The sequence below is a fragment of the Xenopus tropicalis genome, chromosome 9, assembly GCF_000004195.4.
Source record: "Xenopus tropicalis strain Nigerian chromosome 9, UCB_Xtro_10.0, whole genome shotgun sequence".
In the NCBI taxonomy this organism is placed as follows: domain Eukaryota; kingdom Metazoa; phylum Chordata; class Amphibia; order Anura; family Pipidae; genus Xenopus; species Xenopus tropicalis.
Window position 1 is genome coordinate 21,883,269 of NC_030685.2, and position 27,388 is coordinate 21,910,656.

A 27,388-nucleotide genomic window follows, 5' to 3' on the forward strand; every position below is an offset into this window, starting at 1 on the left:
TAAGCTTCGCTTTACTTCCATTACTGGTATAGGGCTAAGCCTCGGGCAAGGGTACATTAAATAAGTAAATAAAAGCAGGCCTGGTCTGTGGGTTCTGGCAAATGCCAGAGGGGCTGCTGTAAGATGCCACAGACAGTCACTATTTATTGGGCTGGGGGGCTGTTTGGGCCTCTGTGTACTTGGAATGCCAGGGCCTACTATTTTGCATGCCAGTCTGGAGCTGTTTGAGTAGCCACATTCTATTTTTAGGTTTTAGTTTCCCTTTAAGCAGTAGACAGTATCCATGGAAAAGAGGAGGTGTGGATCCAATATGTCTGAAAGCCATTTAGAGACAGAAGGTAACTGATCCAATCATTTGTCTTGTGAGTCATTTGTCTTATCCTGTTTATATCTAGATATAATGCAAGACAGACTACTGAATAAGGGGATAGATAGAGACTTCCTTGTGCCACGCCAAGTGATTGCAGAACTATCCACGTTATACACACTGTACTGTATATAAATAGAACATAGCATGTGTATCTATTAAGAAATTCACTTTGTTTATTTGGGAAATTCCTCTGTCACATGATTGGCCATTCATTCAGGACAATATAAATTACTGGTTCAGTTCTACAAACACTTCACTTCAGTCACAGCAACAGACACTTGAGGAATTAAGACAAATGAAGTCCTAGGGCCACTTAAAGGGCAGTCTCTTTTTTCCTTCATGCAACAAAAGGGGTTTGGTCCTGATGAACTCCTTACCATGGGAGAGAAATAATATAACACAGAGATGGAGGAACACATTAGACTCAAACAGATATAGGGGACAGCTGGTAAATGTAACCCACTAAGTACAGGAGGGAATATCAGTGAAGGGCAGAGGATTTTGGGGAGAAACACTTTAGACATTTGGGAAGCATCAGATCAATATATTTTGGTCCGAGAGTACATCAGGGATCTGTAACCTGCTTAGAATTATAGTTCGGTGTCATCTGAGAGAGATATAGGTTGAAGATCAATGGAAGCAGGATCAGAACTGCTGGCTCATATGAGTATATTAAGGTTCCAGCACTTAAGTCTTCTGTATAGCGCCAAAACCAACACACCGACGGTAGCTCTTTAGCCAATATTATATGATATAATAGTATCCATATGCCAATATGGGGTTTGCTGGTAAGTGTAGGGGAGACCAGTGCAAGAGATCTGTGTACATGTGCCATTCAGATCCACAGGGCACCATTGCCGAGAGCAGAGTGCTTAAGCTTTCAGCAGTGTCCTTTATAAGACAAAATGTGCCAAACTGCATCACCCTGATGGTAGAGCAGTCTCTCACGCTGAGCTTATAACAAACCTGCTTTCATTAGTTCAGCTGGGACAAACCCAGAATTCTAAGCAGACATAGTTATGGTCAAGGCAAGGCAGAGTGAGCTCCGTCATTGTTCACATTGTCCTTGAATCCCCACACCTCAATAATGGAAATCTGGAAGGTTTCGGAGCAGAGTGGCTGGTTGTTGAAGGTGTTACAGTGACTGGTTCTGCCATAGTTGAGGTCCGAGTCAAAGTATAACGCCTGCCCATCTCCACCGCCTGAGGGGTTAACAAAAACACTTCGTTATGCACTTGACAAAATGAGGACCAATCAAATGGTTGTAAGCGACTGAGAGTGCAACGCTCATCTATGTAAGCTAGAGTCAGCATGTTACACCTCTGGATGACTTGAGGGCCCCAATACAGACTTCACAGTTAAATCTGCAACCGAGGGGATGTAACTGATATTGCTTGGACCTCCAGCTTCAGCATTGGCTACAATAATAACAGCACAGCTGTTGTCAGGCTCAATGGCATGATGTGGTACCCACAAGTCCTTTTGTTCAAGGTAAAAATCTTGCTTATTTGGATTTCTGAAGTGTCTATGGATGATGCAAATCATAGCCTATTTCTAGACCCAGTGGCAGCAGCAGAATAGGGGTGCCACCTAGAGGACAGAACCCTGCAGTAAAACTAAATAAAGAAAACTAAAAATAAATAAGAGTAATACTATACCACCAGTGGTGAAATTATAGGTGGAGCGGACCCCACTAGGAACAAGTGGGTCACTGGGGAGCCCATGTACATCATACTGAATGCACGCTGGAGTGGAGGGGACGCACGGCCATGAAAGTAGGCCCATGTACAGCACTAACCATTTTTATACTTTATATGTTGCATTTTTAAAGGGCAAGTCTATTGTTCCTGCCAACAAAATCACAGGATCACATATGGTCAGAGTTAGCACACAAGCGCTCTTCTGGCAATCAGGTTAAACAGTCAAATCCTATAGTCTATGTGGGTAAAATTCTCTTATGCCTGTTTGTCTTGCAGTCCTTGCTACATCTGATCACTCACCAATAATAATGCAGTCTGTGCTGCCAGCCATAAACATGGAAGCAGATTTGGACGGGAGGTTGAAGTGTCGGGTGGCCAGGAATGGAGAGAGACGATCGGAAGGATCAATGCCATCCTTGGCTGACTGGGAAGAGTTTGCATCATTGTCACCAGATGAAGCATTCACTTTGCCAAGTTCTGGGTGCTTTATTACAACCCACTCGTATCGCTCAACCTCTGGCTGCAACTAAAAGGGAAGAACCAACGTATTCATCAAGAACACACTGTCCAGACCACTCGTTTCATTGTAACCACCTACTCAGCACGGCACATCTTGCTCTGCAAATCTATTTGTTTTTAATGAACGCAGGTAAGGAGGAGCTGGAGGTAGTTCCAGAGCTGGGCCCCTCCTGTAGAAGTCCAAAAGGTGAACATGGGTGTCAGTAGACGTATGAAAGGAATGATATGGGCAGTTAGGAGTGCTGAGATTATACAGGGGCTAAGGTCTGGAGATCTTTGAATGTATGTAGCAGTATTTTAGATTCAATTAAAAAATGAACAGGGAGCCAGTGGAGTGAAGAGGCTAGTAAGTCTGATGGAAGCATTCTGACAGGGAGAGCCAGTAGAATGGAAGGCCAAATAGCATCTCAGCTTCCCTTATGAGGGGGGACAACTTACCCGAAACACAAAGCATTCTCCTGTCCCAAAAAAGCTCAACTTATTGCCACTCCTCCTGCGCTCACTCCAGTCTGTAGAGAGGAAAGCCCCGCATACCTAGACATTGTAGAGATACTAATGAGCGCTATGCACTTAAGGTCATGGCCACAAAATATATTTACATTAACTCTGCGGTTTAAGCCCTCCAACTAATAGCAATGTTACAGGTAGAGGAAAACATGGGTGTTATCAGCCATTCTTCCACTTTCCCATAAATCTCACCCTAAATGGATTTCAGGCCTGTCTAAAAAAGCAAACATACATTCCCCCAAATCTCCTAACTCAAACTGGCTAACCCCAATGCCTCCCCCCCACCTCCTTCAGTACTACAGTTTGGGAGCATAATGCAATGTTAAGGTGGCCATACACCTATGGGTCTTTGCCAGATATGGCTACCTATGTGCTGGGCCATGTTGGGCTGATCTAAACATTTGGCACTTGGACCAATGATCAGATCATATCGAAGGCCCTGGGAGCGGAGGACTGCACCAATAAGCAGATAAAGTCCTCATCCAAAGGGATTTTTAAATTTGCCTATAGATATATGTCTGATTTCCAACCAGATGTGTGTTTGTCAGGGAGGGCCCATGGACAGGGAGATAAGCTATTGACTTGGTCTCTTGGTCTGAAGGGGCCAAAAAAAAAAGCCTAAATCTGCTTGTGTACGGCCATCTTTACAAGCTATAAGACAAAAAAACCCCCCAAAAGACTATAAAAGTATAACAATATACTTTATGAATGTCTGCTGCATAGATTTGTGTCCGGCACTTACCCCTGGCGCAGAGCTGATGGAAAGTACTGTTTTATATTAAATCAAACAATGTTAAGATTGTGAAGCTGTATGGTGAGACTATTCAGATGGGCCGGGTGCTTCCAGGACAGCCTGGCTACATAGGGGCCAATATAAATATTCTCTGTATGGAAAGTGTACAAGCCACAATGATGTTACACACCTCCTGGTTTGTCGTTTTGATCAGAAGCAGAGTAGGCTCGTGCCCTTCGCAGTGCAAATAGAACCTGCCCAAATGGAAAAGGAGCAATAAATATGGCATAGATAACTTGCTACAAAAAGAGAAAAAAATACAATAGTTACAGGGATTCAAAACCAAGAAATAGCAACTAAAGCAAAACCCAAATTCTACTTCCTTGTAATGGCTCTAGTCTGAGGATTGCAGTTACAGTTTATCTTAAAGGAGAAGTAAAGGTAAAAACTAAGTAAGCTTTATCAGAAAGGTCTATGTAAATACAGCCATAAGCACTCACAGAAACGCTGCACTGAGTCTGCTCAGTTCTCTCCTCTCTCCAGCTCCCCCTCCCATAAGAACTCATAAAACTCACTCCCCCCTCCCTTAGGAATGTGTAATCTGAGATACAAGGGCTAGAGCTGCTGCAGGAAGCTACTTAAAATGGCAGCTGCTATCTTAAACAAACAGAGAAAACTTCTAGGGCTCTTTACTCAGGTATGTCAATGCTTTCTACAGAATAAATATAGCGTTCTTGGTGGCACTAATGTGATGAATCTATTAGCAGTAAAATGCCAAAATGACTCTCCTTCTCCTTTAACTGGCCCTAAATGGTTGAAATATATCTATAAATGCTGCTGGTGATCACCCAGGAACTAGTAAGCAGGTTACCTAGTGACACATATCCATGGGTAAAATACAGTAATATTACAAACACCCTCCATCAGTAGTAACCCCCAGCCACCATTCAGAAGGTTGCATTTTCAACCAATATTATTACAGCAGCCATGAAAACAAACATTCTTACCTTGAAAATCAATGGGAAAGACATCAGTTGAACTGGTTTGCAGTTACATTTATTGTTTTTTTTACTTTTAGATTCCATGATATTAGCATATATATAACAGGGATGCCCTCCGCTGTATTGCCCAAAGCGTCTTTTGATGCTTCTCTGATCAGTTCTGGTGCTTGGCAATAGAAATGAGCAGAGAACACATCACTAAATAAAGATTATGCAGTTCCTATTACACTTTTTAGAAATACATATGGGATTTGTTATCCAGAATGCTCAGGACCTGAGATGGTCTTTCCTGTAATTTGTAGCTTTCTGAATAATGAATCAAAACCTGAGCAACCTCTAAGCATTTTATGTTAGTTATATGGTTGTGTATAGATCCCCTTTAATAATTCAGACCACTAAAATATCATGTCCTTGTGGAAACAACACAGGCACAATAATAAATTATATTATATATATATATATATTTATATTTAAACATCAAACAGATAGGCACTCACGAAAAAAGAGAGATCCATTGCCTGGGTACAGTCCAAAAAAGAGGTATAGATATTCGCAGAGAGTTGAACCGCTTCACACAGGACTTATAATAATCACTGAAAGAATTTATTAAGGCAAATAACAAAGACTGACAAACTTTGAGAAAGGCTGGTATTCCAGCCGAAACGTCAGTCTTTGTTATTTGCCTTAATAAATTCTTTCAGTGATTATAAGTCCTGTGTGAAGTGGTTCAACTCTCTGCGAATATATATATATATATATATATATATATATATATATATATATATATATATATATATATATATATATATATATATATATATATATATATATTCGATCCATATAGGATCGTCATCAGGACCTGGTCCTGATGACGATCCTATATGGATCGAAACGCGTAGACGTTTTTGTGTAAATAAATATTTTCTTTTTTTCCCAAATACCGCGAGTGCTTTCTTAAGGAGGATATATATATATATATATATATATATATATATAAGAAGAAAAAGAAGCCGCGTTTTTTTCTTCTTATCTCGTTTTCACTTTGAAGACTGCACCCAGGCGGATTCGAGATTTATACGTGAGTGCCAGTATTGCATTTTGACTTATATATATATATATATATATATCCTGCCCGTTGAAAGCACTCACAGCTCCATATGATTAAAAAAATCAAAATATTTTATTGCTCCACACTCACATTGACGCATTTCGGTCCACTAGGGGCCGTTGTCAGGATGATATTTTGATTTTTTGAATCATATGAAGCCGTGAGTGCTTTCTACGGGCAGGATATGAATACTTTTTGGTGAGCACCCGGCGTGTATTCTTGAAGTGGTGTCAAGGAGAACTAATATATATTAATACACATGATTCATAAAGCTTTCTATTTAATTGCTTAAGCACACAAGTGATCAAATCAATGCTATTGTACTGACCCGACTGATCTTGGACAGCCCTGCTAAACACTGTTTATATTTCATGAGGATTGTATAATAAACATATTGCTCTGCTACAGGCAGACTCTCTCTCTTCCGGGGCTTTAAATTAGTAATAAACTAGATCACTGCAACCAACCAGTTACACTGGTTACAAGCAGAATTTTATATTGCTTCTGCTTCGGTTTTTGCAATTAGTATTCAGACTTTAAGACACAAGGTAAATGGAACAATTGTGTAGCATACAATATCTATACAGCCCCAGCCTAAATTCCTTACTGCTAGTAAAATGGGGGAGGGGCTTGCTTGATAATCACATAGGGACTAGTTTTCCTTGCTAGTAGTTTAAAAATTAAAAACAAAAAAAAGATGTCAGAAATTATTTTAACCTTTAAATCCCCATGATATTTAATTTGGGTACCCATGATCCCCTTTATTACTGAGCCCAGGTCTTAGGCCTCAGGCTGGGATCCCTGTAAAAAACCATAAAAAAACTCAATTACAGACCTAATTTGTTTCATTCTAGGGTACATTTATGCTTCTGACTATTAGTAAAACCAGTGGTCCTATAGTTACAAATTGTCTCTGGACATTTCTAGTCTGCCCCATTATTGTCAGTAGTACAGAATATTATTCTATTGTGCTTGTTACCTTTTTTTTTTTTTTTTTTACTTATCTTCCTATTTAATCCTTCACCTATTCATATTTCAGTCTCTCATTCAAATCGATGCCTCGTAGTTATGGTAAATCAGACCCTAGCAACCAGGTTGCTGATGAAATACGAAACAGAAGGGCTGCCAAGCAAAAATAACACAAAAAACACAAAAACTAAAAAATGACGACCAATTGCATATTGATTAGAATATCATACTAAAAGTTAGTTTAAAGGTTGACCACCCCTTTAAAAGAGTGCAAAAAACCCAAAAATAGATGGTTATGGAGAGACAAGAGAAGCTGGTTGGACTCACCGGCTGAGGCTGTTCCCGTGCTCCCGATTGGTGTACAGCAGCAACGGCTGGGAGAGCGCAAACCTCTCGGGGATCCAAGACCAGATGTCACGCATTTCTTTCACCGACACAATTTCGGACTTGAAGTTTTCGGCATGAACGGCGAGGTGGACATTCTGCCTGTCACACACAAGGTAGAAATGAGTTCATTCTGTCCAAAGAGAGAGGGAGCATACCAACCTATCCAAGTAATATCAATTGGGGTATTAGGAACCATACTCTTAGACGTGGAATATTACATCTAGTTATTAAGAAAAACCCCTATAAACAGTATATTTTTAGGCCAGAAGTGATTTGCCTTTATAGTCCCTTACTTTGGCTAGCTCAAAAGTACTATAGATAAATGCCCTGCCCATGGACCAGCCATCACAGAACTCTGTATACCTGTTTATGCAGTTTGTCACTCATGGACAGATGGCCTTAGTGTGTGTAACCGCATTACAATCATTCAGGAGTCGCTTCCCTACATGACGTGTGTGTGTTGTACACAGTCGGAAGCACAATCGTAGGCTTAACATCCGTACTACACACTGATCCCTTTAGCTGCCAAGCAGATTCCAAGTACCCAAAGAGGATTAAGCAATGTAAACTAAGGTAAGGAGAAAAGATCATTGGCAAGAATTAGTAGCAGGCTGCTGGACTAGTGTCGGCACTAAACAGGGAATCCTGAGCTGGAGAATAACAGCTGCTGCACACAGGCCTCTGTGTAATGAAACCAGGAAAATTCAGTCTCAAACCGTGGCAAAAACCACCCATAGGATAAAGTGCTCCGCTTCAGAAGTTGTCAGATTTCCAGCTGAGAACAGATCGACTATGGGGCTAGATTTTATTTCTGTTGATTTCTGGTTTTATTGTTTACCTTTTGTGTTGAGGCACTCTTTCGTCATACTTTACTGTGCCATTAAATCATATATGTGGTTGCTAGTGCTAGTATTCATAGCAACCCTGTTCCATACACATGAATGTTTTAATGAAATTTAAACTTCTGCTGTTTAGGTTTCCCCATATAATGTGACAGATACACCCCCACCCACGCACCACGCAAGCCAATCATGCATCAGGTTAGTGGTCTGCTGATCATGCTTGAGGGAGCTGCGCAGAGCCGCTCATTAGTCAGTCTTGGCCGTGTGATAAACACAATGAACTGGAATTGTGTGTCATACACTGAGGTATAATGTTTCCTGCTTCCCTTCTGTCTGCTGAAAAGGATTTTTACTTCTGTATGCATTTTTAATGCTGGGTCTGGAGTGCACACCATTCTTTTTATCCTTTGTAACCAATAGACCACCACTCGGGTGTCCCACCTTCCCAAAAATTCATCATTGTATATCACAATGTGTACAAGTTGTGGCGGCACAAATTGGCCCAGTGACATTCTTGTTTCAGGCCACTAAGTCTGAAGACACACAGAGCTACTTAGTAGCAGCTACTTGTCATGGCTACTAAACGCCAAAAAATACCCTGCCATAGACAATACTGAGTATTGCCTCTGCTTAAAACGCACACAATTATCAGTAAATGATCAGCATTGTCTATTTCTGTAGCCACGACAAGTAGCTGTGCTGGACTTGGAGCCCCATCATCAGATAGGGATGGTTTTCACAAAAAAGTCCTTTATTTTCCCTTGGAAATAAAATCATGGAGCAGAAGCTCCTTCAGTTCTCCAGAGACATGTTATAAAGGACCAAAAAGATATCAACAGCATGGCTGTTCAGTGGTTTCAAGGTCCTGTGTTAGACATGTGTAGGGCATTAACCCTCAAAAACTGAAAGCGAATTATAAATCAAATAATAAATCAAAATATTACTCAAAATCTATCCAGAAACCAAAGTGTGCAAAGGAAATCAATATAAACGATAAAATTCGTACCAAATTAAACAATAAGGTCCGGGTGTGAACACCCCGAACCTAGCACAAATATTTAGAGCCGAAGCTCGTGAAGTCCAATGGTAATCAGTTCCACTCACCCAGGTCCCAATGTGTAGGGCATTACTTACATTGTTTATGGTTTTTCATTTTAAAAAAAGCAAGAAAAGTGCAAGCAATTGCAATAGCTTTGCTTGATGGAGAAGCAGCACAGCCAAAGCAGCCCCCCAGGAAGAAATTGGCAATGCCCAAGGCCAGCTTATTGACACTAGCTGTTGCAAGTTGAATGGTAACCAAGCCAAGCATTGTCTGGATAAGCTTGCAGTCCTTCCATCCAATCCACGCTGATCTAGCTTAATCTGTCAGCAAGATGAATGTTTTACTGCCCGTACTTGGATACTGATTAGATTTGAAGTGATCTTCCCTTAAAGTTAAGGGTGAAGACACACAGAGCTACTAGTAGCAGCTACTTTTTCACAGCAACTAAAAGACAGAAAATACCCTGCCATAGACAATATTGAGAATTGCCTCTGATAACACATGTAAAGATGCTACTAGTAGTTCTGTATGTCTTCACCCTTATGCACCATGGGAGAAATTAGTCGCCCTCGATAAATCTCTGCTACATTGGGCGACTAATCTCTCTGAAATGCCTTTTCACTTCACAGGTGTATTGCAGGTGGAAAGGCCTACGTATCACTTTGTTTTCTGAAGTTGCCAGCAGGAGGAAACTTCACGCAACTTCAGAAAAATGAAGGGATACGTAGGCCTTTCCACCTGCAATACACATCGGTGATACCCTTTTCAGAGAGATTAGCCGCCCAATGTAGCAGAGATTTATCAAGGGCGACTAATCTCTCCATGGGACATTACCCTAAAGGAACAGTGTTATATGAAAGTCATCCATGACCCATTAATCAAAATCAGCAGGTTGTGGCCCAAACTTCTAGCAGGGTTCCTCCCCGCTGATGACATCACTTCCTTTCCCTTGCCCCCTCTGGTGATGTAACATCCCATATCATTTAAAGCAGAGAGGGCAGATAAAGCTTGGGCTTTAAAACCTTTGAGAACTTTGGCACAGGTTGGGTGTATGGTTGCCAACTTCTCCTCAATCTTTTTACCGGCCAGAGCAGGGGGCAGGTCTGTGACACGAGGGGCAGAGCTGTGACATAAATAGGGGTGGGAATGACTTTTACGCCCCTATATAGGGGGAAGTAGTGAGCGGGGCAGGCTTGAAAGGGAGCTGGGAGAGGGGATAGGAGGCGGGTCGGGGGCGGAGGACAAGTTATTACAAATTTACCAGCAGCTACATTGCCGGTAAGTTAGTAATACCAACCCTTTGCAATTATTCAAGTGTAGTGTTATAGACACGACAAAAGGTTGGAAACTGGCACACCTAATAGAATTAAAATGTAACTTTTACTTATATATAATTAAAATTATCGTAAAATAAATAGAAAAGAAAAAGAAAAGGAGTTAAAAAACACCTCACACCTTGATCAAGTTAAGCTTCTAATATTGTCTCTCCTGGATATAGTCACTTTCAAAGTATCTCTATTGAAAGTTAGTATAGGGCTAGCAGCTGATGTAGCAACACGAAGTGGTTGGCAGATTATCATATATAGTTTCTTTCCTGTAAGAAAGTAACAATGTTGTCTGCTAAAGGGATATTGTTTCTCAAAGTTGCTATAATCTCAGAGCAATCAACTTTATTCATTCACCATATGTATGTATTTGATTTTATGCCGCTTATATTCACCAAGATCAAATGGGAATCAGGTATTCCGTCTATTAATCCTTAACAATATCACAACATTTATTAATTCACCCTTCTTAGGTTATGTCTGTATTTATCTTTCACCACTGAATTTGACAGGAGTCGGATACGGGTCAGGTAAATTTTGTGTAAGTCATTATATGTTATATAAACTTTATTGATTTACCATTTTTGTGTTGTGTATATTTCTTTTCACCTCTTACTATACCGAAAATCAGGTAAGTAGCGGACGACGTTTTATCCCTAAGGGATCCTTGTAGTTCTCCCCAACAGGTAGGTATCCTGGTTATTATATATACGCAGTTCGTGGTAAATTCAAATATCTGTTCTACACGAGCAGTTCTATTACTTGAGAGGACTGCTGGCGTTGCCCTTATAGATATCTGATGCACTTGTCTGTTCCGTTAATGCTCACAGAACGATATGACCTATGTCCAGTCTCCTCAACATTGACCGATCGGTACTTCTGCTGCAAAAATTTTTTTTATCTAATCTGATTTCAAGGCTGATGTCCATATGCCGAAACAATAATTAGATTATTTGCTGGCAGCTAACACAAAATTATCCCAAGCACCTAGCCTCAGCGTTGAAATTTACTTTGCTGTTTCCCGGGCAATGACAGCTATGGCCGTTTGTACCACGTATTTACCTTATATTATACCACTAATGACGTTCGTATATATCTACTCATAGATCTTTATACCTATTATTTACGATATTACGCCAAAACATAGGAAGGGTACTGAAGTTAGTTTTGTCACACTCTTATGGATGCTATTGCGGCGCTTAAACAAATCCGCCCGCTTAGTATACGGATTGCTTACGATCGTGGTGAAACACACCTGACATCAATTGATAGCGTTGTATTATTGACTCCTTTGTACGGTGTATGTTTTTACAACTTAACATTTGTGATTCCTCCGTGCCGCTCTATCATTACCCAAAAAAGTCAAACCATTTATTCATACAACAGTACCATAGAACTTTTAAGTCAATTTATGGCTTTTACAGCGTATCTGTTAATTACGGCGCGGAAGTAATTCTACCCGATTAACACTTTGGTGGTCAGTCCCATGGAAATCACTTGCGTGGGGATTAGCATAGATATTCAGAATTCCATGTCTTCACCTTTATATGTTACCATAGCGACTTGGATTTCAATTTAAGCCGACGATACTCGGCATGGGGATGATTCCACGTTTACGGCTTATTATAACCTATAGATTCAATTTCATGAAGAATCGCCAGTCTACATTACTGGATACACGATCAGCAGATGGTTTGAACACACATTCCTGTGCCTACTACCATAATTTGTACCTCGGCACAGGGTTAAGTCGGCGAGATGTAACTATTTTAGCCCCGATTTTAAATCAACAACATCCAGTCTACATTACTGGACAACAGTTCCATAAGTAGTCAAAACAACGCACAAAGCCAAAATCCTGTGCCTACCACCTTCATTTATACCTCAGCACAGGATTCCGCCAACAGTATGCCGCTTATTGTAGCCCAAAAAAATGTTTTATATAAATTCGTAGTAGAAACCAGTCTACATACTTTGTGCCTCAGCACAGGGTTAAGTCGGCGAGATGTAACTATTTTAGCCCTGATTTCGAAACAACAATATCCAGTCTACATTACCGGACAACAATTCCCTAAATAGTCAGAATATAGCACGTACTCAAAATCCTGTGCCTACTACCTTCCTTTGTACCTCAGCACCGGATTCCGCCAGCAATATACCTCTTATTATAGCCCAAAAAAAGGGTTTTTTTCTTTATAAATTCATAATAGAACCCAGTCTACATTACTGGGTAAACAATCAACAGGAGGTTGGAACAAGAAAAAACCCTGTGCCTACAACCATAGTTCACACCTCGGCACAGGGAGCATTTAGATCAAGTGTGTGAGAAACGCCAACGCGCGTTTCGCATAGAGCTTTCTCAAGGCGAAATCTTTTGGTCGTTCTCGTCAGGATACTTTTAAACCTGTTTCAGCCAATCAGCTTACTGGTACCTTTAACAGCCAATAGAATGGTAATGTTACTGTTTTACTTCGCATTATTCCACCATTTAAGATCGATTTCGTAGATCATTATATCATACTTTTGAAAAGTTTCATGCAAGGAGTCGTTCTGTAGTTTACTCGGTATACTTTTTATTTTTTGTTTGTTTTTTCTTTTTGGTAAGAAAAGTTATTTTCTAACCCTTGACACATTAGCTTAATGTTTGTATATCCCTTACTAGCCAAAAGTTAGACGAAGAGGCTCATAAGAAACCTGATTTGCCATATCTATGCTGTGAGTGGTGCACTAGTGATTAGTAAGTACTCATATTGTGTGTGCTACATAAAAGAAGTGATAATAGAACTTACATCATTTATCCTATTAATAAATAAATAAAAAACAATTGTTGTTGCTAGAAGTGATGAAACAAAAGTACATATAGGTTTTATATATGTACATATCCCTTTAGCAGACAACATTGTTACTTTCTTACAGGAAAGAAACTATATATGATAATCTGCCAACCACTTCGTGTTGCTACATCAGCTGCTAGCCCTATACTAACTTTCAATAGAGATACTTTGAAAGTGACTATATCCAGGAGAGACAATATTAGAAGCTTAACTTGATCAAGGTGTGAGGTGTTTTTTAACTCCTTTTCTTTTTCTTTTCTATTTATTTTACGATAATTTTAATTATATATAAGTAAAAGTTACATTTTAATTCTATTAGGTGTGCCAGTTTCCAACCTTTTGTCGTGTCTATAACACTACACTTGAATAATTGCAAACTTTGTAACACTGTGCACCCTAAGATTACTGTAGTGCGAGGTTTCTCATTTTCATTATAGTAATACCAACCCGGCTGGTATTTTACAGTGAAATAACGTCTAAAAGGCAACCCTAGTTAGGAGCAATCATCACTAGCAGGTTCTACTAGTTAGACAGCCAAAGCAGCCCGCAGGGCTAAAAATAAGACGTTAAGCAGCAGCAGCTGGAGGGCAAGAAAAGAATGAAGCAGATTGATATTTACTTACCGGACAGGAGACTGTACTCTGGAAATACACAAGTTACAGGTAGAAGTAAGGTGAGGAGAAACCACAGAAGGAAAGAGAGAAGAGAGATTTAAGAGTTAAAATACATTTTACTCAAAAGGAATATCTTCGGGAAACCCAGGGAATTAGTTTCGATTAACCTAAATTACAGGCTGCCAATCATCAGGCTGCGAGGAGTATCACTGAGATTAGCATCATTGTATCACGTCCTTTCAGAAGGCGGCTTTTAGTTCCACTTATGGCAGTTGAATAGCAATGTAAATAAGCAATAATTTGATGCAGAAATTAGGTAAGATTATAGATTGCTTGGCAAGTCAATTTTCAAAAGTGTTTTTGCTATGTTACAGAATAACAAAGTATTAGTATGTAGATTAAATGTCATTAAAGCCCATTATGTTTACATTATATAAAAGTGATAACAATTTTACCATTTGAAAATATTATAACACAGTCTCCAGAATGGTATAGTAATGGGTTAATATACAGCTTTGTTCAACACAAGAAATATATATATATTGGATGTGTTGAAAATGTATTCAGTCTATTCTTTGCATTAAAATGTAAACAGGTTACATAGCAGATAACAGATACGCTGTGTAAATTTCCATTGTATTCTACAGAACTTGTCTGTTATCTGCTGTGTAACTTGTGCATTTACTCCTCATTTCCAGCTAGAATGGCTACTCCCACACACAACTTTTACCAGTGCAGGGCAACAGTATATTATGGGTAATGTTCCACTAACTGCTCTGAAGTACCAGTATGTTGGAAAAGAACGTTCAGTTTCATTATTAGTTTTGTATAGTGCAAATAAACAATATACAAATAAAAGTAATTTTCACAAATTCATTGAACCCATGTTGAACAAGGGGGTATACTTCTCTTTAACCAAACAATGCCATGGTTAATTTGGTTAAAGCACTCATAATATTCAATAGTGGCGATTTAAGAACTATAGTGGCTTTGTCCCTACAATAGGGCTTAGGGCTATGTGAAATCCATGTCCATGTTTCCTACTGAAGCAACTCCATCCTTGTAACAAAGAGCAGCAACTACACTAAAGAGACATAACAGTTGAAGATGTCTGAAAAGCAAGTGTGCTAGATCAGGCAGAGACACTATTATACCACTTCACCATTTGCTTTAGCTGCTGAGATAGAGGCAAGCCCTGTTACCAACTGGAGATGCATAAGTCAAAGAAATGAAAAGGTCCTATATGTATTTTACTACTTACATTCTACATACAATAGGGGTCATTTACTTCAGCAAGTGCAGTGAGCAAAAAGAGCAATTGCCATGTTTTTTTCCCACAAAATGCAGCATTATTTCCCCAGAATTCCAGCTCCATTGCAGTCGCAAGAGTGGGCATTGTTTCTGGTGTTGTCAGTGCGCAATTCTTTAGGCGCAAGTGCACTATGCCTATTGACGTTGATACGAAGGGAACCCTGGAGCTACTGCCTGGTCAGGAGGTGGTAGTAGCTGCAGGGTTGCCCTGTGTCCAAAGGAGCAGCAGCACTCAATATGGAATGGAAGGCAGTAAGGACAAATCGGGGCTGAAAGCAACCATAAGGCTGTGCAAAGAGCCCGTTCTGACGTTTAATGTGCAACTAAGTGTGGGACCGCAATTGCGCTTGTGTTGGTAAATGTTCCCAAATGCGTAATGACAGCTCTATTATAAAAGACCCAAGTCCAGAATTCTTACCTTTTTTGTTTGACAGTAATCCCTTTCTGCTGAAGGGCTTTCTCATTGGCCATCTGCAACAACTGGATCTCCTTGCGCGAGAATAATCTGATGGCAAACGCCTTCTCTAACAGCTTCTCAGGAGCTACACATTGGTTGAGGTCTCTCACAAACATCTGAATGTCTCGTTTAACATTGTTGGACTCCATAGGCTGTCCGCCTCTGACCTTATGGAAGAACTTAAGGAGAGCCAGGGCTACACGGAACAATACTTTGTAACCTTCTACCAGAAACACATCAAACACACGTGTAATATAAGCGAAAGGCAGTTCCCCAAAGATCCATCTTTGCCAGTCAGAATACACCTCTAATACATCTTCTGACACTGCCACCATGAGCTTGTGTGGACCTTGGCAATACTTGCCAGCAAGATCTCCAAAAGTCATACAGGAGGATTCAAACGCCAAGAACGTTTGGTCAACAAGTCTTCTGTTGGGGTCATTGCATGCCAAGATTCGGGACACGTTTTCAAAGCACTCTGCTTCATCCTGACTGTAGTGGAGAAGCAATGCCACCAGGGACGGGAGAGCAGGGCAGAAAGAAATATCTGGGAACTGGTTTGAGATGCACGTAATTATTTTCCGGACAGCTCCAATGCCTTCAGAATTCAAACAGTAGCTTGGGATTTGGCGGTCATCTACAAATTCTGGGAGAGGGAGGCTGCTTGCAGGACGCTTTCCCACGATCTTACCCACTATGTCACGGTACACGGATGCGTCGGGTGTCACAGTGCGACAGGGTATCTCCTTGATCAGTTTTTGGTACACCTTAGCCCTTAGTGAGTGGCTCTTTGCCCAATGTCCTTGGCGAGCCATCTGTTTCAAGTCTTGAAAGTCAGTACAGCTCAGTACCTTAGTGCTTTGCTCTTGCCCACCACCCTCCATTTTGTCCCAGTCCACAAAACGGCCATATTCAGTATCATCCATGGTTGGGGATTGTTGTGTGTGAAAGGGTAACTTCTTTCAATGTCACTTGTGAGTCTCTGGCATTTCCTGGAAGACACAGATCATAGCACATCATCCCATCAATATAACCACTCTCTTGTGACTATGTTATAGCTTTGTTAGATAAATCTTTTTCTATAAATCCACCTGTTTTTGCATAAGGAAAAAATATTAATTCTAAGCAACATCCCAACTTACATTAACTTAAAAAGTGCTTTTAAAGATAATTTTAAATGTAATTACAGGCATCTGTCTGTCCCTTTCTGCTCTCTATTACTTCTCCTGATCCTGACTAGTGAAACAATGTAGCATAAGATGCTAAATGTGACTTACCATATACATGTACATATAATAAAAATCCCAGCAAGGCTAACTAGTCTTCTGTGAATGCAGTAAACTAGTAACACATAGGATAACATTGCACTGACCCAGATAATCTGAAACCAGCATTAATCATTAAAAGGATAGTTCAAGCACTGTGTGGATCCCAGTGTACTAAACAGAGGGATAAGGACCAGGTATTTATAATCAATAATGGAAGAGTTTAGATTTGTAACCATTGACATTTTTTAATTCTTGTATCCTTGAGTCCTGCAATGGATTGGGTACCTACGGGTTACCTGCAGGTTGCAGGTAGTACTTTTGGATGGGGTATAGATGCGTATTGAGTTGTAGGTTTTCTCTATATTAAGTTTTACTCCTTTGCACATATTTAAAAAAAATTTTTCTGCCCGCCTACTTCTGATGATGTCACTTCCAGTTTGCAGCAATAGCACTCCTTATTTAATGGCGGTCAGCAGTTGGGTTATAAATAAGGCAGTTGCGGGTTGGGTAGAGGTTAAAAATGCTGCTTGCAGGTTCGGGTTTTAAAGAAACTCCAACTACAGGAAGTTCATCTTCCATAGACTCCATTTTAATCAAACAATTTGATTTTAAAACGTTATTCCTTTTTCTCTGTAATAATAAAACAGTACCTTATTCTTGATACTAACTAAGATGTAATTAATCCTTAGTGAAGGCAAATCAATCCTATTGGGTTTATTTAATGTCTAAATGTTTTTTTAATATATATAAGGTATGAAGATCCAAATTACGGAAAAAATACCCTTATCCAGAATGCTAGGGACCTGGGGTTTTCTGGATAACAGGTCCCATACCTGTATATAAAAAGGAGTAAAGTTATTGTCACATACTATCCCTTTAAATGGAAAATAGATAGAAATTAACCATGGTATAACAAAAGGATTTGTTCATGGAAATGTATAAATGTCCAGAATGAATCTTTCATCAGTTTATTATAATAAGTAAATGAGTTATTAAATGGTATAATCATAAACTCAATGGAAAAAATGAATCCTTGGTTTGTTTTGTTTAATTGCTATATATGAACATATTTCTGGCATATATCACGCACCCTGTGTAAATTGATACAAATGAATGCACATAATTATATCTACGCCCCCTCTCTATTTTACACAGCCCTGAAAGAAAATTTTGCAGCTTTAGAAATTAGAAACAATCAGAAAAAACAAGGCTAATTTCTTAGCCTAGGGGGATTGCTGATTAGATTCTGCGGTGCATCATTCCCAGGCAGATCGGGGCGCATAGCCAGGTAGCCTGCCAGTGTGCGCGGCACAAATACAGGAGGGGGAGTCGTAGAGAAACTGAGTACATAGGCACGAGACAGAGCGGATCTGTTACAGCACCATCTCATGGTTCAATACATTTCTGTAATGAGATTAAATGCAGTTCGATTTTCCCTAGCTGCAGGCCCTGTGCGGCACGCACCGACGGCACAAAGTAGCTGAGCTGGTTGTGCCAAGCCTGGGTCTGGCTTCAGCTCAACTCTCAGGACAAATGTATTTGTACAATGTCACCACCTATCAGCCTTTGTATTCACAGTGGGCATTGTGTTTCACTGTATTATTTTACATTCTAATTTAATGGAATTTAATTGCATTGCGGTCAGATGCTGGCACTTTGTATGGGGAAAACAAAAGGCGCAGTTCAAGTTAAATCTGAAAGTCACTGAGTCGGCTAATTTTCCAGCTTGCTGTTTCCCCAAGTGCTTAATACAGGCTGATTCAACTGAACTGCACAGCAGCCCTATTTCTTCTGTGGCAATGCCAGGTAACCACAAAATACCTGAACAGAGAGGCCGTGACCAATCTCGCAGTCAAAACCAATGAATAAATGGCAATAATTATATTCAGTTCCTAGTTGCTATCAGAAATAAAAACATGGCCACAGGATTGTACACTTTGGCCTGTGGGCCAGTTGGATAACATATCAGTATATGGCAGTAAATAAGCCGAGCCCAGCAGAAACATACAGATCAGGTGATGAAAAGCACCATAGATCTAAACAGTATAATATCATCTGTCATTAATGGCATTTCATTAGATTAATGGGATTCCTGGTGGCTATTAAACAAACGAGGCCCCGGGAGAGTAAAAGCATTAACCCAGTGCTGTGGCAAGGCTGATCAATAACATAAGGATGTTCTTAAAATAGCCATGCCCTTAGGCCTGCAGCCAAAAGTGATCCATGCAGGGTGGGGACCCTCGGGGGCCTAGGCAGGGCTGACCCATCATGCATGTTGTATGTGCCCACAATCACACTGGAATTCAGGGGGTGGGCGGAACACTGCATTGTTGCGGGGGAAAAATAAAATGAATTGGGTCTGAAAAGTGCACTTTGCACCATGTCTTGTATTTGCTGTGAGCCCCATTATGTTTCAACTTGGCAGGTAAAAGAAGCAAATAGTTACATTAATGTGCGGTCCTCTCTCGATGGGTCTCTGTAAACTGCACCTTATGATCTGATCAATGGCCCGAGGGTCAAATCATCAGATCATCCAGATCTAGCCAGCAAATGAGCAGAGCGTACCAAGTACTGTCTTTTTAAGTCTCTGTACGGCGTGCTAATAAAGCCTTTATTCTCTCACTCACTAACATGGGCACGGGCAGAATTTGCTACGATGCCGTGTAATCACTCAATATGACAGCGCGACGGCAGCGGGGAGTTGGGGATTTATCGGACACTGCACACTGAGAATCTTAAGGAAATCATTACAAAAAAAAAAATACCGCAGTGTGAAAAGGGGAGTCTTCTTTTGGAAATGTACAAATGGTACCGGCTGATAGAGAAATGCAGGGCACAGTTACAGCTTACAGCATAGGGAGAGACAATCCATAATGCAAATAACATACAAATTCCTGGATGCTGCATTTCCCTCCCACCCATAGTAACAGTATCTATCTGAGCTGTTGCATGGCAAACAGTCTGCCTGCAAAACTGCACAGGATTAAGGCTGATGCCACACGTGGCGTAGGGCTGATTTTTTCGGCAACTGGAAAAACGCTTGCCGAAAATTCAGCCCTACGCCTGCTACTTGTGCCTGCACCCGAATGAATGGAATACGCTCGGGTGCAGGCAAATGTAGCCGAGATACACATGAAAACACGAGACTTTGCATTCTCACGCGTTTTCATGCGTATATCGGCTACATGTGCCTGCACCCGAGCGTCTCCCATTCATTCGGGTGCAGGCACAAGTAGCAGGCGTAGGGCTGAATTTTCGGCTAGCGTTTTTCCGCTTGCCGAAAAAATCAGCCCTGCGCCATGTGTGGCATCAGCCTTAGGATATGGATCGACTTCCTATTGCGCTCAATAACATTTGTATATTTAGCCACAGAAAATATCTAGTGTACATTTTGGAAAATTTTGGAAAAGTGCATTTTCTACCATTATGCAAAACTGTTTTTTTCCTTGATATCCTCTGCCATCAGGAATTATGCCCCCCCCAGCGACCACATGAAACCTGGTTATTAGCCCATCACCTGACTGGGCACCCTAAGAATGGGGCCCCAAATAATTAAGTCTCCTTATTAGACTCCTCCCCCACTGTTCCCAGCTCTAGAAGTATATAACCTTTTTGGGGTTATGTAATAAAAGGCACCCAGGAGCAGCAGTCAATAACCAATCAGCAGGTAGCATTTACTGATTACCTGTTTAAAAACAAACATCTTATTGGCTGCTATGGGTTACTGCTCCTGGGCAAACTTAGTGCCTTTTAGTACATATGGGGCGTCTGTCCTGCACAGCCCCTTGTCTAAGCTTATTAATGCCACTATTTCTATCCGTACTTACTACAAATAGAGGTTGCTTCATGCTCTTTCGACAACATAGTTCCTCTTTAAGCTTCCCTACTGCAGAAATGTAATTTCTATAAATGTGTACCAAAACTGTAATGAACATGCTTAATAATTAGTTCATAAATTTGTTTTATTTTGTTTTTATGTTACTGTTTTTGACATATGAAAGATATAAATAAGGAAGTGTGTGGTCAAGTTGCAACAATGCAATAGTTTGGCCACTGCGCCACTGATTAAATCTTAATATGGACCTGTTCAGACCCATCAGGAGAGGACCATGTTAACATATGGATTGCATGACAGTATACTTATATGGATGATTTGGCCAGATATTGATCAGGCAGGCAGGTTGGGGGGCCTCCATATACAGGCCAATATGGTACCAACCTCAGCCTGTGTATGGCTACGTTTAGAGATTTAAAGTGATACTGACATGTTAAGCTGACTGCTTACCACTGTGTAACCTTTAAATGGTACAAGTACTAAGATTAACTACATTGCTCACACTTCAGATTCAGGCTGTAAGCCTTTGCATTGTTCACACATCAGATCTATGCTGCCTGTGTGTGCCATACTCTGCCCTATGCTGCCCGTGTGTGCCATACTCTGCCTACCCTATGCTGCCCATGTGTTCCATACTCTGCCTGCCCTATGCTGCCCATGCGTGCCATACTCTGCCTGCTCTATGCTGCTATGTTTGCTATTCTCTGCCTGCCCTACCCTGCCTGTGTGTGCCATACTCTGCCTACCCTATGCTGCCTGTGTGTGCCATACTCTGCCTGCCCTATGCTGCCCGTGTGTTCCATACTCTGCCTGCCCTATGCTGCTGTTTGCCATTCTCTGCCTGCCCTACCGTGCCTGTGTGTGTCATACTCTGCCTGCCTTATGCTGCCTGTGTTTGACCTACTCTGCCTGCCCTACCCTGCCTGTGTGTGTGTGCGCCATACTCTGCCTGCCCTACGCTGCCTGTGTGTGCCATACTCTGCCTGCCCTACGCTGCCTGTGTGTGCCATACTCTGCCTGTGTGTGCCATACTCTGCCTACCCTATGCTGCCTGTGTGTGCCATACTCTGCCTGCCCTATGCTGCCCGTGTGTTCCATACTCTGCCTGCCCTATGCTGCCTGTGTGTGCCATACCCTGCCTGCCCTATGCTGCCTGTGTGTGCCATACTCTGCCTGCCCTATGATGCCTGTGGGAGGTGAAACTGGCGGAGGTTCTGGAAGTTTGTTAGCATTTGGAAATAGCTGTTAGGGGGCCCGTAAGGTTTATAATTATGTGTTGGGGGTTGCTGTGCTAACCACAGGGGTGAAGGAGCCGTATGTGTGCTACCACCATTAATGTGGATATGGTCTTAAAAATATATGTATTAAAATGGGTGTGGTTAAAAAAGGGAGTGGAAAAAACTCACTTTCATGGCCCTCCACCATATAGGATAGAAAAATTCTGCTCCTCTGTACCACAGAAGTTGGACAGCACTTGGCTAGTTTATTGTGGCTCACAAGTAAAAAAAAAAAAAAAAAGGTTAGGGATCTCTGCTCTAAATGGTAACAGGGTCTCACAAATGCCCAGAGAGGATCGTTAGTTGACGTCTCTACATATGCCGGCTGTTTAGGAGAACCTGAGAGCGGAAACAGTTACACCAACGTCTTGTGATATTTATGTATTTCTAACAAGCAGTGATGGTCACCCTGGCAAACTGCGCAAATAATTCCCACATATGTGACCTCTTGGCTCAGTCTGCCAAGACAGGCCTTGTTTAACAGTCTGAAAATGTAATTACACTGAACCAATAACTTAATGGGAGACATGTGAAATCAATTTAGGTATTAGCATTGTGTCTCACGAGGGACTCGGGGAATCTGCTCCTCTTCAATAGATTTCCACTCAGTATGGACAGGTCTGGACTGGGAATCAAAATAGGCCCTGGCATTCCAAGTACACAGAGGCCCAAACAGCCCCCCACCAGCCCAATAAATAGTGAGTGTCTATGGCATCTTACAGCAGCCCCTCTGGCATTTGCCAGAACCCACAGATTGCCATTCCTGAATATGGGACACTTTTATATAAAATTTTGTTTGACACAGGTTAAAATTTGTGTAATTAACAACCCCCCCACCCCATTACACTTTGAATGCATTATTTCCACACAAAGAATAATTTCTACAACATATAGAGACGTAACTTTAAAAAGGGATAGGACATTTGGGACAAAACATTGGTTTTGTGGAAAACCTCAATACTACTACAGGTATAGGACCCGTTATCCAGAATGCTCGGGATCAAAGATATTCCGGATAAGGGGGCCTTCCGTAATTTGGATCTCCATACCTTAAGTCTACTAAAAAAATCAAGAAAACATTAATTAAACCCTATAGGATTGTTTTGGTTTCAATAGGGATTATTTATATCTTAGTTGGGATCAATTACAAGGTACTGTTTTATTACTACAGGTATGGGACCTGTTATCCAGAATGCTCGGAACCTGGGGTTTTCCGGATAAGGGGTCTTTCTGTAATTTGGATCTCCACACCTTAAGTCTACTAAAAATCATATAAATGTTAAATAAACCCAACAGGATTGTTTTGTCTTCAATAAGGATTAAATATATCTTGGTTAGGATTAAGTACAAGTTACTGTTTTATTATTACAGAGAAAAAAGGGAATCATTTTTAAAAATTAGAATATTTGTTTATAATGGAGTCTATGGGAGATGGCCTTTACGTAATTCGGAACTTTCTGGATAATGGGTTTCCGGATAAGGGGTCCTATACCTGTACAAAGAAAAAGGAAATCAGTTTTAAAATTCTGAATTATCTGATTAAAATGAAGTCTATAGGAGATGGGCTTTCCATAATTCAGAGCTTTCTGGATAATGGGTTTCCGGATAAAGGATCCCATACCTGTACTACTACAACATGCAGTCTGTGGGCTGAACACAGATTAATCAATGGTACAGACCTCCCTGACCATTTCCAAAAAGTTGGCTATCTCCTGTGCCTGACAGCCGATACTGAAGCTCTATGCATAAGGTATATGTTACCAGCTGATCACACAATATCTTACAATAGTTATATCTGCCAGAAAGGAAGAAGGCAATTTATTGAGGTTCTTAAATAAGAATGGCCCAAGAGAAGTGACTTAAAGGATAAGTAAGCCTTTTAATTTAAAACTGATCTAAACAGCCCCCAGAATAACATACCTTGCTCCCTGCATGCAGATTTATTTTGTGATCAACTCAAAGAGGTGCCTACTCCTGGATTTTGCATAATAATGTCCCAGTGGCTGTTTGCCCTCTTTCAATGTTATTATTAGTGAAATTAGGATGTTTAAAATACCAACCAGATGTATATTTTACCATGGCTCTGACAATAGTGTATTCCAGTTAGTCTGCATCTCATACAGCCAGGCACAAATCACCTATTGCTTTAGGTTGTGTAACATTTATTCCCCCCCCCCCCCCAGTAATATTATTGCTGTAATGTTTACCCTTGTCATTAACACAGTAAATATTGTATTTCAAATTAAAACTGACTCCTGTGCTTATGTCCTCTGGGTACTTAAAGAAGTTGCTTTAACACATTTCCCCAAATTTACATGTTCCCAGATTTTTCAAAAATTTTTCCTGGTCACCTGAAAAAAACATAAAATGGGGGTTCTACTGTGCTTGCCAACTGGCTTTGGGGTTAAAGACTGCAAGCCCAGCTTGATAAAAAAAATACTACATTTGAGGCATGTTTATCAGTGCACTGAGGTTTATATCAACTGTGGTCATGGAGGCCAGAAGATTTATTAGATCAGTGATCAGATGACAGCACGAGAATATGATCTCTCTCTTATGTAACCTGCTCAAAGACACAAATATCTAATCTGTACTCTGGCAAATAGCCCCAAAACATATCAGGTAGGATATTCTAATGGCAAAGGATAGTAAATATTGGTCACTATACCAAAGCACAGGAGCCAATTAGGCTGAACCCTGGGCAGTCACTAAATAGTGTCTATGGCACCTTACAGTAACCACTTTAGCATTTGCCAGAATCTACAGATTGCCAGTCTGGGCCTGCTATATATCTTGGTCTAAGCATTTCCCTGCTTACGTTCAGTTTAGTCCTATTAGTCCTAATGGAATTCCCAAAGCCCATGGCATCCCTAAATTATAACAGTTCCCTTGAAAGTATCATTAGTGCTTTCAAACCCTTTGCAAGACCTCTTATGCATAACCAAAACAACTTTCAAACTAAGCCTAGTCTAGGCACTGTAGCAACTCATAACATTTCGCTATAGGTCATTCTCCCTTTGCCACTACACCACCATTATTTTGCTCCACTTGCCACATTGTATGTAACATCATATACAACAAATGGTTATGGCACCAGAGAAGTGCACTGAAATGTTAGTTTGCCTTCCCATTGCTGAAGGACCTCTTAACCCTGTCAATGGAGGCCATGCATGTGGAGACAGAGAAGGTTACTAGCTAACCCAAGCAGCAGAGAAAGGGCTTATACACACTACAGGTTGTATGGCTGACTTCAGTGTCAGACTGGGAGCCCACTGTGGCTGCACCCTGGGGGCCCCCCACCCCAGTTGGGGTCCACCGGATTTTTTCCCAGCCCCCTGCTGGCTCAGTCCAACCCTGTCTGACTTGAATTGGCTTGTCAGGTAAGTGGGGCTCATTTATATCATAACACTGGGTAAATTTGCACCTGAGCAGTAACTCATAGCAACCAAACAGTGATTCATTTTTTTTCAGCCAGCCGTATGTTTAACACTGAAAGTATCATCTGATTGGTTATCATGGGTTACTGTACAAGTGCAAATTTGCCCAGTGCTGTGCTTTTGCAGTATAGTATAGCTTCCCGCACAGATCCCTATACGGCAGATGTGCCCATTCAGATGATCCCTCTGATCATCAGTGAGGTAACACGTATGCCACCCATAGGGGTGTATAAACCTTGGTTGGGCACAACGTGCATGCCTAAGGGAGGTGGAAGGCCAGACCAAAGGCATCTAGAACAGTGGTTCTCAACCTTCCTAATGCCGCGACCCTTTAATACAGTTCCTCATGTTGTGGTGACCCCCAACCAAAGAGGAGCGGTGTCTCGGTTCCTAAAGCCATCGGAAATATGTGTTTTCCAAAGGTCTTAGGCGACCCCTGTGAAAGGGTCGTTCGACTCCCAAAGGGGTTCCGACCCACAGGTTGAGAACCTCTGATCTAGAATGTTTGTTGTACCTGGGAAAAGGATGACCCCAAACACAACAGAACTCAGTGCAGGTGCCTGACTTGTCCTTATCGCAGTGCATAAAGGTGCCCATACACCTACGGGTGGGCGATATCGGGACAATCCAGGCTAATTCGATCGTTTGGCCCTGGAGCCAAATGATCGAATTATAATGACGGGCATAGGCAAAGTCGGTACGGGGACTGCATCAACTAGCCGATGCAGTCCCTGATCAGACTAGATTTTTAAACCTGCCCGATCAAGATCTGACGGATTTCAGTCCCGTCGGTAGTGCCCATACACGGGCCGATTAGCTGCCGAATTGGTCTAAGGGACCTTAAGCCTTGCTCTGTGAGGCCCATTTACAAACAAACGTGTTAAACTGCACATGTGCACTTGTCAGCAGCAACAAATTGACAATAAGTTTTGATGAGTCGACTACAAATTTCAAAATGAAAGCCAAGACCTGATTGGTTACCAATAGTAACTGCATTTCTGTATTTAAGCACCCAGATTGCTAAATGCAGGAAATACGACGCATAGCCCAATCACACGTCCGCACCAAACTATACACCACTCCGTAAGAAATTCACCATTTTTACGAGCAACTCTGCAATATACATTTTGACTCCTGAAACAATGTAGCGGAAGCCAATTCTCCTCCAGGTGTGTTTATCAGCCGGCTTCTGCTACACGGTTTCAGCAGGGGCAGAGAATATACAAAGCCAGACAGATCCTGCGCTCAGCAGCAATTACAAGTAACTGTAAGACCCCTGGAACACTCTATTAAATAATATTACATTTCCATTTATTAAGCAAAAATACAGTTGCTTTGTGAAGTTCAGTACAAAGCTGCCCCCAGGCCATTCCCAGCCGGGCACTGGCCCTGACACTGGCCATTCATACAGCCATAGCTATGTGCGAGTCCAGCTGTAAGAGACCTTTGCCTCCTGCTGAACTACAACTCCCGCACCCTCCTTTTGCAATCATGGCATGCTGGGAATTGTAGTTTCGCGACAAAGGAAGAGCCAAACATTGCTTATCGCCCCTCCTTCATTGCATCCAGCTGTGGGTTTATACACAGACCGGGGTACCACCTGCCTCAGAGAGACTCTGCACCTCCAAGCCGGAGCTCCATGGACTGTCCCCTGCCTCACCTCTCAGCCTCTGTATTACACTCTGTGCTGCTCCTCAGCCGGTCTCTTAACCTGTCTCTGTTGCTTCAGGCTAAGCGGTCTGTGCCATTCCACCTCCAGCCCGCTGTCAGCTGGCCCCGCCCACTCCGAGCTCTCCCTTTCACTCGCACACAGGCCGGGAGCGATACGCCACGCCCCCTCACGTGCCTTCCG

General features: G+C 41.5%; 1 protein-coding gene across 2 annotated transcripts; it reads right to left on the bottom strand.

Moving 5' to 3' along the window:
- Window positions 1-521: 521 nt before the first annotated feature.
- tbc1d24.1 (TBC1 domain family member 24) lies at window positions 522-27,388 on the bottom strand. Of its 2 annotated transcripts, XM_012970563.3 has the most exons (8): window positions 27,197-27,388; window positions 15,681-16,711; window positions 13,961-13,978; window positions 7,235-7,393; window positions 4,020-4,083; window positions 3,028-3,123; window positions 2,371-2,596; window positions 522-1,572 (listed from the first exon to the last, which is right to left on the bottom strand). In XM_012970563.3, exons 2-8 carry the CDS (start codon window positions 16,643-16,645, stop codon window positions 1,394-1,396), a joined length of 1,707 nt encoding a protein of 568 aa, XP_012826017.1. In that variant the 5' UTR covers window positions 16,646-16,711; window positions 27,197-27,388; the 3' UTR covers window positions 522-1,393.